Source organism: Mustela putorius, unplaced genomic scaffold, assembly GCF_011764305.1.
Source record: "Mustela putorius furo isolate JIRA1106 unplaced genomic scaffold, ASM1176430v1.1 tig00003863_pilon_pilon_pilon, whole genome shotgun sequence".
Lineage (NCBI taxonomy): Eukaryota > Metazoa > Chordata > Mammalia > Carnivora > Mustelidae > Mustela > Mustela putorius.
Genome location: NW_025422015.1, coordinates 29,518,004 through 29,532,860, shown reverse-complemented (window position 1 = coordinate 29,532,860; position 14,857 = coordinate 29,518,004). Strand labels below are relative to the sequence as shown.

The following is a 14,857-nucleotide window of genomic DNA, read 5'->3' as shown; positions in this document are numbered from 1 at the left end:
AAGTCAGCATACATTTCTGTGAGTTAATTATTAATTTATTATTAATTGTCCCAATAATGAGCTCTGTAACCTTGAAAACGAAGCTCCTTTTTAGCCTCAGGTCTCTCATACAAAAGGGAGAATTATTTATTTTACTTAAAAAGTGATTTACATAAAAATATTTTGTGGAAAGTAAATTTGTAGTTCTTCTATGTCAATTTTGTGCCTTCCGAAAATGTGTCTCTTAGTATAAAAGAAAGATTTACAGTAATCAGAGAGCGATTTGTTTTCTTCTGCTGGCATAACAAATAAATACAAACTCAGTAGCTCAAAATAACACAAATTTATTTTCTTACATTTCTGTGACTCAGAAGTCCAGCATGGGTATCAAGGGGCTAAAATCACGGTGTCTGCAAGGCTACATTCATTTCTGGAGCCTGCAGGAGAGTCTCCTTATCTCTCCCAGGTTCTATAGGCTACTGTGTTCCCTGGCTCATAGCCTCTTCCCTCGTCCTTAGAGCCACTAGTGGCTAGTCAAGTCATGACATTCTGACATCATATCTCCCTCTAACCACCACCAAGAATGTTCTCCATTTTTAAGGTCTCACATGGTTAGATTAGACTCACCTAGATAACCCAGGATAATCTCTCCATCTCTAGGTACTTAATTTAATCACACTGAAAGCTCCCATTGCCATGTAAGATCAGTATATTCACAGAATCTGGGGGTTGAAGCATAGAAATTCTAGAGGGTTTTTACTATATACTATAACTAATAGTTTGGCTCTTTACCAATACACATTATGTGGGCACTTCTCCATGCAAAATGTTGCTTAAACCTGCTCAGTAGAGCAAAGTGCTGTGTGGAGATCCTACATGTTGAAATTCCCTGATCCACAACCAGGGCCCATTTTAAGCACACTAACAACAACAACAAAACAAAACAAAACTCATTCACATTTGTAAAATCTCCAAAGGATATGTAATTGAGAATTTACTTCAGTGAGTCTTTTGACAGCAGAAATTTCTTCTTTCTCTCCCTCTTCTTCTTTTCTTTCTCTTACTTCTTTCTTCTCCTTGTCTGTTCTTTCCTTTCTTTCTTCTCCTCCCCCTCCTCCTCCTCCTTATTTTTCTTCTTTTTTTAAACAAGCATATCTCCAGTGACTAGAATATTTTTATAATAGTCAACATTCCTTAAACATTTTTGAATCAATAAAGTATTGAATATGTGGATAAAATATTGATAAAGTTTTAGAGGTATAACAATTTTTCAATTAAATGATATCAGAGTGGTTGAACCTGGCTGAAACAGCGGTACACTGAATGAGTTAACCATTAGTCAGTGGGTTGTATAGTGTTATAGATTTGATTTAGTAGTTATGTGGAAGATAGAGGTCAAGAGATTACATGGATGCTTATGCAACACTAACAGTTAGTGTAACAGTTATATGTTGCCGCATAACAAAACATCCCGAAGAGTAGTGGCCTAAAACAACTATAATCATTTATTTTGCTCAGAAATATGTGATTTGGTTAGGGTTCAGCAGGCATGGCTTATGTTTCCTCCACAAGTATCAACTAGGGGGGCTCATGAGGGAACTGCAGGATACATTCTCAAGATGGCTCACTCACATGGCTGAAAAGTTGGTGTTGTTTGTTGACTGGGAGCTCAGCTGAGTCTATCGGCCAAGGACATTGTTATGGGTCTTGTGCAGGGTGATTCAACTTTTTTACAGCATGGTTTCAAAAGTAAATATTCTAAGTCAGCAAGACAGACATGCATGACATTTTTATCATCTATCTTTGAAAATTATATAGTATTATTTTAATTATATTCTATCTATTGAGGTAATCATCATATAGTCTCTCTGGATTCAAGAGGAAGGAAAATAGATTCACTTTTCAATGGAAAAATAGTCATGGTCACATTATAAGAAGAGCATATGTGGTGGAAATATTGCTATTACCACTGGTGGAAAATGCTATATGCCACATTGGGGATTCAAATATGAAATGATCAGAGCTTAAGTTAAAGCAGGCACAGTGGGAATAAAGAGGAAAATATGGAATTGAGAAATGAAGAGTCCAAAATTTAGAGACTGAGCAAATGGGAAAAAGATAAAGCTCTGTAGGGTCAAAGGAATAGTTAAATGGGAAAATTTAGTGAATTTCAATACACATATGCTGAACTCCTGGCCTCTATATACTTTCATTCAATAATATTTCTTGAATAATCTCTTTTTTATATCAGGTTATGCTTTAAATGTCAACATTTGAGTTGCTACCTACACATCTCAGATAGGAGTCATTGTATATTGAGGATTACTTCTTTATCTCTGAAAAGTCCTTACTATTCTATTCATTCCTCCCTGTTCTCCCAAATACTTATTTTATATATCTTGTAGAGATATGTCAATTTCTTCCAAAAAATAGGGCATTTCTGGTAGATAGCCACTGAGGTCATACTTTCTCCATGCTTTTTGACTAGATCACAATGATAATATATATACTACACAATCTGAATGTGCAAGGAATCTTCATGGTGAATTCACCATCTTACATGGACCATAATGCTATGAAATAAATATGCATTGATGATAAAACCATAGAATATCAAAACTAAAGAGAATAAAAATGATCATAGCTGTATTGTTCATTAGAGCTCTTCAATTTTAAAAAAACTCAGATAGGGGCGCCTGGGTGGCTCAGTGCGTTAAGCCTCTGCCTTTGGCTCAGGTCATGGTCTTAGGGTCCTAGGATCAAGCTCTGCATCGGGCTCCTTCTCCATGGAGGGCCTGCTTCCTTCTTACCCCAACCCCTGCTTGTGCTTTCTCACTCTCTCTCTCTCTCTCACTCTATCTCAAATAAATAAATAAAATATTTTTAAAAAATTAAAATTAAAAAATTAAAAACTCAGATAAATTATGACATTCATACAGTGGAAACTGTGTAGCAATAATAACGTGAAATACAACAAAATAGGTGAGTCTTACAGAGTGTTGAATTAATGCAGCAAGACAGAATAATACATGATGTGTGGTTCCATTTATGTAAAGAACAAACTTGGCCAAACTAAACTATTGTTTATAGATGTGGTGTTCATAAAACTATCAAGCAAAGTAAGAAAACTATTATTTTAAAAAAGTCAAAATAGTTATTCTCTGTGGAGAAAGTATTGGAGAAAAAGGAATCTCGATTGGAAAGCAAAACCAAAATGAGAGTCACTGGGTGGGTGGCAGATGGGAATATTTTTCACAGGTGATGGGAACATTGTTTCTTGGACCAGGGACTGGTTATGCAGATGTCAATTCCACTATTGTTTAGTAAATACTATATAAATATATATGATTTATGCAGTTTTCAGTACTTACATTTTATAAAAATGGGTTTTTTTAATGTTTTAAAAAACTGTGATGATTCACAATATTGTCTTAACTCTGAACTGTTGGGGTGGCTGTTCTCTTGAATACCAAGTGGGACAGTGTTATTAAAAAATTGCGACAGTTATCTAATTTTTTTTCACTTAGAGTTCTTGCACAATTTGGCTTCTAGGTCAGTGTTAGCTAACAACTTAATTCTAAGTGAGTTTCTACAAGATTGGAAGACATATTTGTCATTTTGGTAGTGCTACAAGGAATTAAAGAAACATTGAAAGTACTTTAACCAGACATGTGGAGTTCAATACATCACAATATAAGGTGACTATGAAGTCAGGAAACATAATCCACTCTCGGGTTTATTATTTAGCTTCTTGTAAAATTGTATGAGGTAATTTTGCAAAGTACTGTCTTTTGGTTTACCTACCAGAGATGTTTCCACCTGTGCCTCTCTTCAAATTATGCTGTCAGTTCTCCACTCATTAGCTCAAGGACATAGAAAATAAGCCATCACCTTTCACTGATTTTTCTCCAGGGGAAATGTGTCATGCCATTTGGTTTGTGAATCTCTTTGCCTCACACTTAAAATCATCGTCTTTTTTTTTTTTTTCCATTTCTACTATAGAATTAAAAGGGCAAATTTTAAAAAGCCAAATATAATTATATTTCAGGAAGGATTTCATTCTATCCCAAACAACTTTAGAATCATTGAAATAGATGGCATATTTATTACACTAACTTAGTTGGTAACTCTTAGTGGTAACCTACTCTTGATCACCTTACTTTGGTCAATGGCATGAGCACTGTAAGTCATCAGAGCGAAGAACAGGGCACTCTACTACTCTAAAGTCATTCTTTAAGCAGTTTCAATGTGTCCTCAGTGATCATAAGATTTATGAACAATAGCATGATTTTGTCAACTAAATTAAACACTTATCATTCATAAATCCAAACTAGAGTTCGTATATATTTTTATACCTGACTATTCTTCAGTCTACTGATGATCTTTTGCTCTTTCCTGCTTATTTTTCAATCTACTATATTGGAATCGGGGACTTTGTATTATTCCTCATCATGTCCCTATTGTCTGGTATTAGGTTTGGTGCATAATAGGTTCTCAAATATTGACTCCAGCTGGACCTCTGCCACGACTTCCTGGTATACAAATCTGATTATAGGTTGATCATTAATACCACAGGGTCTATAATTTTGTTATATTTCAAATGGACATATTATGTTTGCTTGTTTTTCTCTAAATTCAATGCCTAATGCTTCTGCATATTTAAATTCACAAACTTGGCATTTTACCATCATTGGTAACATATAGATTTTATACCATATTCTTCTCCCCCAGGCAATTATACATAGGTTAAATAAGAATAACAATGGATAAAAATAATGGTTCCAGCACTGGAGGGCAAAGAAATGTCACTTAATAATTACCATTTTGTCTTGATGTTATATCAAATGTCTACCACAAACAGAAAATTCTCTTAGTCATATGATGATTTTATTTGAACAGGCAACAATGAACTTTCCAGGGAAACCTTGCTAAAAATGTTTCAAGGTCTAAACAAGTGGAAAATGATTCTCTCATGTCTGTAAGCTTATAAATGCTCTAAGTTATTATAACACCCTATTTATATTATACCATATCATATCACATATATCATGCATATATTATTTTAGGAGCTCTTTCTTTCTTTTGTTTTTCTCAACACTTCAGAAACCTGTGTCGAGAGGGAGAGGATGCAGCCCATGAATAGCAGTAAGAAAACCTGTTTCTAACTAAGTTCTAGCCTCATGCTCCCCTATAAAAAGCAGGTTGGTGAACAGACATAAATTATCTATTCTTCTGGATTAAAAGACTGTATCTTTAATTAAAGTGAAGACCACATACCCCAGCCTGGGCCACAGGTACCAAACTTGGAAATATCTAATCCATACATATTTAAATGTAATATGAAGTACATCATAAATGAAATGGACTCTGTGGTTTATGAGGAAACAGCTCATTTACATACCAAAGAATCCCTCAGAATCCTAAATTTCATGTGCTTTTGACAGCTTGACTTCAGGCACAGAGATGTGGAGATGTTTGATGTTTAGAGAGCATAACTTGTACAGAGAGAAGCAGGACTTTATTCATTACACATTTGCCAACGATATTCTTTTCAACTTCCTTTGAAGATGGAAAATACTATCTTTTTGGACCAGAAAGTTCATCTATCTCTGCTTAACCTTCACTCGGGGCAATACGTGTTCATGTGACACCCAAATAAGCACTTCTTCTCAGAAATTATTCATGGCACTCTGATTCTTCAGAGAAAAAGTGAATTAGGGAAAGCAAAACTTAACTTGGCTGGATTTTCCTAGAACTTCGGGTTGTACAGAAACTAAACTCCACAAACTTGGAATTATTGTATTATGTTAACGCATGGTTTTCTGATGAAGGTTTTTCCCCTGATTTTCTCTTTTTAAATGTGTTACTTTAAATAGTCTGCATTTTAAAAATATATTAAACATTTCTCCAAAGTGTTTCTTTTTATTTGATGAAAGAAAAGAAGAGAATAATGATTTCAACTCCATAACTGTAAAACCAAAAGCCTAACTGGAAAATCTTAACCACCTATGTATGCATGCTCTTTTCAAATTGATATATTCAACCCAAAGGTCAATATAGACCACTTTAAAATTGCTTAGCTGCACTGTTTTATGTTTCTTTCATATTAAATATTGTTAACTGATTAAAAATTAATGCAAACAGCACTGAAGGCTTTAAGTCTCCAAGGATGTCTAAGCCTTTAGAATAATAGCTGAATAGGCTCAATTCATTTTTGTATGGGAAAAGTAGCAAGGTTTTTAAATTATAGTCACAATGATGACCAAAAACAAATAGGAAAAAATTAAGCATTTAATCTGACAAGCATAACATTTTCCATGGGTACTGTGTGCTTAAAATGTGGTAGAGGGAAAAAAAGGAATAGCTATTACAAATCATTACAAAAGCTACAACAAAAAGCTTCTTCTTTTTTTTTTTTAAGATTTTATTTATTTATCAGAGAGAGAGAGCGAGCACAGGCAGACAGAAAGGCAGGCAGAGGCAGAGGGAGAAGCAGGCTCCCTGCTGAGCAAGGAGCCCGATGTGGGACTCGATCCCAGGATGATGGAATCATGACATGAGCTGAAGGCAGCTGCTTAACCACCTGAGCCACCCAGGCATCCCACAACAAAAAGCTTCTTAATGGAACCCAGCAAAGGTTGATACTAAAAAGATGCATTTTCTGTTCTCTTTCACTGTAGATTTTGCAGCATGGATGCTTTGCACAATTTTTAAATATGTACATAAACATAATTTATCAAGAAGCATGATCTTGTAAAAAGTTGAAAGCATTCTTCTGGCCCTATTACTCTGTCTCCTATGAGGTTCCTCATCCCAACCCAGCCCCCACTACACCTCCCAACCCACCCCTACCCCAGACAACTATGGTTGAGGAGAAGAGTTGGTGCTCAAACCCACATTTCTGACCTACGCTCCACACAATTTGTAGTCTCTCACACTGCTTTTAATTATTTTAAAGCTGCCTTCTCTCAACTCTACACTACATTTTCTCTCTGATTTTCAATGAATTATGTCACCCTCTGTTTTTCACAGTCTGCTTTCCTTCTCTTTTTCTAAATTCAACTTGAGCAGGAAAGAAGATTGAGAAATTTTAGAATCAGACTGAGCAGATTTCTGTGATATCTGCCTCTCTGCCTTTCAGAGTTTCTGTGATATTTTAATAAGATAATCATACAAGACTTCCTCCTTAATACCCTGTCAATAAATATGACATTCCCTACCATAACATTTTTTTAGAACTATTCTTCCTTGCCTCATATTGACTTCTTGGGTTTTTTATTTCTTTTCAAGTTTTCACATGGACTATTTCAAAAAATGATCGGTTACTAATTAAGATGTCTAACTAATGTTACTAATAATTTTGAGAAATGAAATGAAACTAACCTCCAAATCTCATTATATTTTTAAAAAATTTTTATTTCCGGGGGCGCCTGGGTGTTTCAGTTGGTTAGTCATACACCTTCAGCTCAAGACATGATTCCGCGTCCTGGGATTGAGCCCCACACTGGGCTCCTTGCTCAGCAGGAGTCTGCTTCTCCCTCTCCCTGCTGCTCCCCCTGCTTGTACTCTCCCTCCCTCTCTCTGTCAAATAAGTAAATAAAATCTTTTTTTAAAAATCATTATTTCTCCTTTCCTTTTTTTTCTTAAATTTAAACCTTATTTTATTTTTTCAGTGTTCCAAGTTTCGTTGTTTATAGATCACACCCAGTGCTCCATGCAATACGTGCCCTCCTTAATACCCACCACCAGGCTCACCCAACCCCCAACCCATCTCCCCTTCAAAACCCTCAATTTGTTTCTCAGAGTCCACAGTCTCTCGTGGTTTGTCTCCGCCTCCAATTTCCTCCAACTCCCTTCTCCTCTCCTTCTCCCAATATCCTCCTTGTTATTCCTTATGCTCCGCAAATTAAGTGAGATCATATGATAATTGACTCTCTCTGCTTGACTTATTTCATTCAGCATAATCTCCTCCAGTTTGTTCATTATTTCCTTTTCTGCTGTTACAAATATCATGCTCATTTCTGGACCCCTCTGTCTAAGGCAAGCATATTTGGTTTCTGTTCCAGTAACAGATTATTAATTTAGACAATAATTTGTACTTACAAATAAATTTGATGGTCAGTGAATTCACGGACTCATATATATTATAAGAAGTTTTTACTAAAATTTACAAAAATTTTTACTAAAAACATCAGCTTTGTGTGTGTGTGTGTGTGTGTGTGTTTCCTGGCTCCTTACTAAGGGGAGGCTTCAGAATTCACAAAAGTGGACAGAATATTATAATAAAACCCTGTGTACCCATCATCAGTCCCAGTATAATCAAGTCATGGCCAGTCCAATACTACATACGTTGCATAGATATTTCCCTCTGGCATATTATTTACTAACAAGTTTAAAACATTGTATCATTTCATCCATATATATTTGAGTATGTATCTCCAAATTATATAAGTATTTTTAAAACATAGCCACAATACAGTCATTCTGCTAAAGATAATTTATTAATATCATCTGACATTCAAAGGATGTCAAATTTTCAGTTATTTCACTGAAATTTTTAAGTTTCTCTGAATCATGATCTATTAATTTTATACATTATGAGGAGTTGTTATATATATATATATATATATATATATATATATATATATATATATCTCCTATAGGTTTCCTTGGCATCTCTTTTTGTTTCCAGTAACTTCTTTGAAGGCACTGAGTTGTTTGTACCGCAGGGTTTCCCATAGCCTGGATTTTGCTGATTGCATGCTACAGTGTCGTTTTTAGCATATTCTTCATCCATCTATTTCTTGAAAATTGGAGCCTGTGTTCCTTTCATGCTTTTTTGTTTGTTTGTTTCTATTTGTGTATTCTTTTTTTTTTATTTTTGTTTTTGAATCAGAAGAGTTAGTTCTAGCTATCATTTTAATGGTTGGTTAGACTTTGGGTTATATTTTGTCAAGAGTTTGCCTTTTTGTGGCTTCCAGACTTTTACTTATGAGTCTTCACTTTGTCCCCTAGTGCTGCATAAAAAATCAAACAAACAAAAAGTAACAATCTTCTCCTTAAACAACTGGTGCACAAGTCTTTTCATTTATCTGTGCCTCTTACAATTATGGCCCTTTTCCAAATATACTATCTTGTCAATGTCAGTTTTTAAAAATATGATCATGGAAATAAAAATAATGTTCTATATGTGGTGTATTGCTTTTCTTGAACAGGATAACATAATTTGGAAGTGATTAGGGCTTGAACCTAATGCTTCATCCTCTTTCTTCTTCTCCCAACCCAAGTTGTCTTGACCTGGACCAGAATAGCCACTTGGTTTTGGCAAGATAGACACAAATATGTAGGCTAGATCTCCTCCTTCTCTTAATTTACCATCTGTTGCTCTAGATGGCATAACTTGTGTGCATAGTTAATTAGCCTGGCTGTGAATCCTCACTCTTTTTTCTTGAGAGCAACAATTGGTGTTCATGTGCTATACAGTCTGTTGAAGCAGTGCATTGTATAAAAAAATTACCATTTGTGCTCTAAATTTTGAAAGTCAAATCCTTCCACAGGTTTGTTACAGAGCAGTAAAACACAGTTGAGCTAATAGTGAGGAAACAATCCCATATATGGTATGATAAAACCTTCTCCTGAATCCTGGAGTTATGTAATAGTTTAGAAGTTGAGAGTTTGACCTAAGTTCTAATTTTTTTAAAAAGAATTTCCTTAACTAAGCACTCTAATAAATTATAAGTTAATTATATGTAGGATCTCTGCCAGCTTGAATCTATTATGTAGAAATTTGTACTTCCTTATATTTCGGAGATCCTTAAACCCAGAGAACACAGTTACATAGATGTTATTGTAAAGCATAATTTGACTGTATATTAGTTATCTTGGCAATTTGAAAAAAAAATCACATATTTTATCAGCTTTTTAAAAAGTCTCTTCTTTCAACAAAGCTATTAAGAATTAATTAGACTTTAAAAAAAAGAATTAACTATCAAAATTACTCCAAAGGTATTTTGCATAGGGCTGTACATTGTCAAATCAATGCTGATTTGGTGGTTGCAAGTTCACATGAAACTCATAAGGGGAGTTGACTTTGGCACTTGTCTAGGAACAACAGCCTCTGGAAAGGCTATTTATAATCCTAAACCTTAGCACTCTTTGAGCTTGATCCAGTCTGTGGCCTGATCCAACCTACTCAATCTAGCATGGGCCAAATCAGAACACTGGCCTACCATAAGCCCCCATCAACCTCTGAAGTAACAGCAGGCTAACTACTAGTCTCCCATAGGAAGGAGAAGTAGTCAGCCTGACTCAGGTGGAGATCTGGATGTGAATCCTAGCTATACCATATACAGCTCTGTGAATTCAGGCAAGTCCCTAACCTCTCTAAACCTCAAGTTCCTATTCCATAAATAGCAATGATAAAAGTATCTATCTCATTCAGCTGTCTTGATCATATAACAAACTTCATACAGTGTTCGACATTTAATGTCTTCTCAAAATATGTGAATTGTTATTATTATTACTTTTTAGATTCCTTTTTTTATTATTATGTTCAAATTAGCCAACATATAGTACATCATGTGTTCTTGATGTGAATTGTTATTATAATTGTCATTATGATTATCTTTATGAATTCATCATGGCCAGAATCAATGATATTATTTCTCTAAAATCCTTTGGCTTTCAATTCAGTCCTAGTTCTACTTTGTCTATGGCTCTGGACCTGAAACACAATTCCTTACTTAGCATTACTTCTTTTGGTCTGTCAAATGATGTAGTCTGGCTTGGTAAATGCACATAATCTATATGAAGAGCTTGATAAACTTTATCAATGTGTACTGCTTTACAGTTGAATAAGTGCCAAGAGAAGCCACAGTAGACATGAATTAAATCTTCTGACTTCCTTTAATTATCAACAACCATGGTAGACTCATTTAATCTGTATGAATCTCAGTTTTCCAAAAGTGGAGTCTAGGTCAGTGGACTAGAGCTCTCTAATGGGTTATTCTAGTTTTGTCTTTCATAATTGCTATACAGCGTTTGCTTGCTTTGTGATAAATAGAGGGGAAGAGTCATCAGTAGGTGTCACGGGCTATGGATGTAGTACTTACATTTTCATAATGTTCCCCAAAGTGGTGGCAAAAGAAATACAGCAGGTGAGAGGAAAGAGTATAACATGTACAAAATGCTAAGGGAATACCATGTACGAAAGCTCTGTACAAAAGCACACCCCTTACAAAAGACTGAAAGAAGCCTATTGCAGCTGGGACACAAAAAAGTGAGAATCACAAAGACAAAAATGAAAAGTGTGTAGGAAAGAAGTGTTCCAGAAGCTCTGGATAAGCTCAGAGAATGACTGAAGTGCTAGCCTTAAGAATTCTTAGTTGGCAGTTTAATTTTCATTTGAGAAATATGATTAATAAATCATTTGTGAAAAGGAAAAAAGTACATAATTGATGTTCAGATGATATAGATCCTATGAACTGCAAAGGCCAGGGAGCAGGAAATGACCCTCACTAGCTGGTTTTTACACTTTCTTACTAATTCAGTTATTCTTATGGGAGACTCCGAGAGGTCTTCCAAGAATCCTTTAGATGCTCCATTGGAAGAAGATAGAAATAAAAGTTCTGTTTCATAATGAAGAATTCTCCTGTAAAAAAGTTTTATGAAGCGGGGCGCCTGGGTGGCTCAGTGGGTTAAGCCGCTGCCTTCGGCTCAGGTCATGATCTCAGGGTCCTGGGATCGAGCCCCGCATCGGGCTCTCTGCTCAGCAGGGAGCCTGCTTCCCCCTCTCTCTCTCTCTCTCTGCCTGCCTCTCCATCTACTTGTGATTTCTCTCTGTAAAATAAATAAATAAAATCTTTAAAAAAAAAAAAAAAGTTTTATGAATCAAGTGTCAAGTCCTACAGAGAATAATCCACAGGCAAACATGACCTCCTGAATCGGCTGGATACCCACACCCCACACCCACAGGGAGGGAAGGAAACACATTCATAGGTATCTTGTTAACTTGTGCCGGGCTAAGCAAGCAGCTATATTAGGTAGCTCTTTTTAAGACAAACTAAAGGCCACATGACACAGAATATCTAAGGAATAGGAAAAAAATGTTATTTATATTTAGTTAGCAAATTCTGAACTAAAATTGGTAAAGAGTAAACCTGATATCCTCTTACAGAAAAGAAATAACACAAACTGGTTCTAATCTTGGCAATGCCATTGGCTTGAGCAAGTCACTGAACATCTGAGTTACAGTTTCTATTTCTGCAAAATGGAGATAATAATGCCGGCCTAATTGAATTGTAGGAGGTTTATATAAATAAATAGCACAAAGTCCTGAGCAAAATACCTGGTATACAGAAATCTCCCAGTAATTGTTTTTATCAATTTGGGGTGCCAGACTAAATTTCTCAGTGGAAAGTACAAGTAAGACATTTCTCCTTATAAATATTGACTGAAAATCTCCAACTCTGAAATCACTGTGTGTCCATACTAATGTCTATGCAAAGAGCCAAAACCGCACATTCTATTTTTCAGTTGTCTAATTAAAAACAAACCAGAACAGCATTCAACTTGGAAGCTGATGAGAGCACCACCTGTCTGATTTTCTTACAGCTGTCAGAAGCAAATTTTAGTTCCACCTCCCAGATTTTTACCCCAACTAGAACTGGATTGTGTCTGTATTCAAAATGCTTTAGTTGTTTAAAGGGTTTTTCATTCTAAGAAATATACATATATTTTTATATTTACATATATTTTATATATGTATATATAGATGAAACAATTGGTACCATGATCAAGTAATAAAAATTTATGTTTTAGTTATGGCATAAACCTTTTCAGAGGAAGCATTGAAACAAAATATTTAATAGAAAGATAGAGTTCATCATATAGAGAGATGGGTGTGTGAAAAGAATCAGAATTTGAATTGATTTATTTTAAAATCATATTAATAAACATTTTGTGCATTTCCAACTTTATCTCTATAAATCTACCAATAGTAAAATATTCACAAATTTTGTGGTAGTACTTACAACTTAAATCTTATGTATGTGTGTGTGTGCATATTTATACACTGAAGTTAGAAGGAAAAACAAATTTAAAATCTCCATTTTAAAATATCATAAGGTAAAAATGCTCAAAATCATTTTTCTACATTTAAACATTAAAGGCAACATTTTAAATTCATTGTGGTCTTTATCCTTGCAAGTCTTATAATTTTTGCAAGGTAAGTTATCAGTTATAACCTTACATGACCATAACTATTTATAGAGGTGCAGGTGACAACTGGTACCTACTGGGGCCTTAGGAATAGCACAGAAGTTTCACCATGCAAAATTTCAGAGAAGCCCCTTCTCTCCCCCAACACACAGATCTGTCAGCCTCTCCACTCCCAAATCCATTTCTTCAATCCGTATACAATCATTGATCAAGACAAGTATCTAAAAGCAACAATTAAGTGGACACCTTGAAGGTCAATGTCACTGTTGATTTCTACCTTTTCTTTTTCTTAATTGGTACTATTGGAAATGGTAGCAGTACCTTCAGCAGTGATCTCAGTCATGGTGGTTGGAGAAAGGAAAGGCAGGCGAAAAGTTCCGGTCAAGTGGCACTTTGCAGAATACTTTAGAATTCGAGAACTCTGATAGGGGGCTCTGTGTGAAAAACGTGAGGGCTCTTCGTTTTCCTGGCTGTTTCTGCCGCCCCTTTGTTGTCCTGCTGAACTTCGTCTCTTCTCTGCAGAGTTCTCCCCCTGGAAACAACCTGAGCCCTTTCCAAGCGGCACTTGTGGCTCAGGCAGAAGTATCAGCTTCGAACAAAAATAGCCTCATCTCCCTAGGACTCTTCAGCACTTTTTTTTTTTTTTTTTTTTGGCACTCTAGGGGAACACACATACACACACACATACACACCCCAGCTCTTCAGCCCCAAAGAAAGTAAGGAAACAACAACAAAAATAATAACAACTACTGTCTAAGCCCCCGCAGTTTCCCTAAGATAATTACAGACCTTGGGGTCTATGTCAGAAAACATGAACTAAAGAGTTGAAAGTAATCTTATCTGCGATAGCTCAGATGTATTCTTAGTGCCCTTAATGCTCAGAACATTCTTCTTTCCTTATTTGGTGTGGGAAGGGTCCTGCAACATCTACCAAAGGCAAAGGGAGGGCAGTCTTCAGTCATTTTCACCAGGTTGGTTCCCTGGGGGTCTAAATCCACTTAGCAGGTGTAGTTATTTACTCAGGGCCCTGACTTGAAGTTGCCACTATTAAAACCTGAGGCTTCCTTGTAGGGAATTAAAATTTTCAAATACTGGCCAGTAAGAAATATGTAATGTGAAGTTATAGTGACACTTGAGAACTGATGAATTACCAAATCTTTTTATTCTCTTTCATACCTGACTGAAAACAAAATATTTGAATTTATCTATGCAGTGAAAGAGAGGGGAGGTGACATAAAGCTTAAAAATCTAGAGCCAGCATTGTAGTAAAAGAGGTCAATTTTCCCTTTCTCAACTTCAAGAAAATTAAAGAAAAAGGATCATAGCAGCTAATGATTAACCAAAGGGGTTGGACTGATTAGCATTTCACTTCCCTACTCCCAGACAGGTGTTAATGAGCAGAGAAATATTCAATGGCTAGTGGTAGGAAGGGGAAGGAGAATCAAAGGGCATTGAGAATCACAAACTGCAGCCAATTTGAATAATCAAGGGGTGACTACACTTATCTTTTATTTTATTCTCATAGTCAACCTAATAAATGTTTGTAGTTTCAACTTCTAGCCTTAACTTGCTGCCTTTGGTTCTCATAATCTCTTTGATTTGTACAGTACTTCAGAGATCACAAAGGCAAGCCATGTATGTTGTTTTAATTTGGGGGACT

The 14,857-nt window shown here is 35.6% G+C and overlaps 1 protein-coding gene across 1 annotated transcript in view; it reads right to left on the bottom strand.

The window, feature by feature from the left end:
• Window positions 1–13,803, bottom strand: part of TRDN (triadin) — a 389,840-nt gene extending 376,037 nt beyond the window's left edge. Inside the window, exon 1 of the mRNA XM_013063299.2 lies at window positions 13,519–13,803. Within this exon, the coding sequence (XP_012918753.1) occupies window positions 13,519–13,540 (22 nt within the window). The 5' untranslated portion in view covers window positions 13,541–13,803. The remainder of the gene's footprint in view (window positions 1–13,518) is intronic.
• Window positions 13,804–14,857: the final 1,054 nt, after the last annotated feature.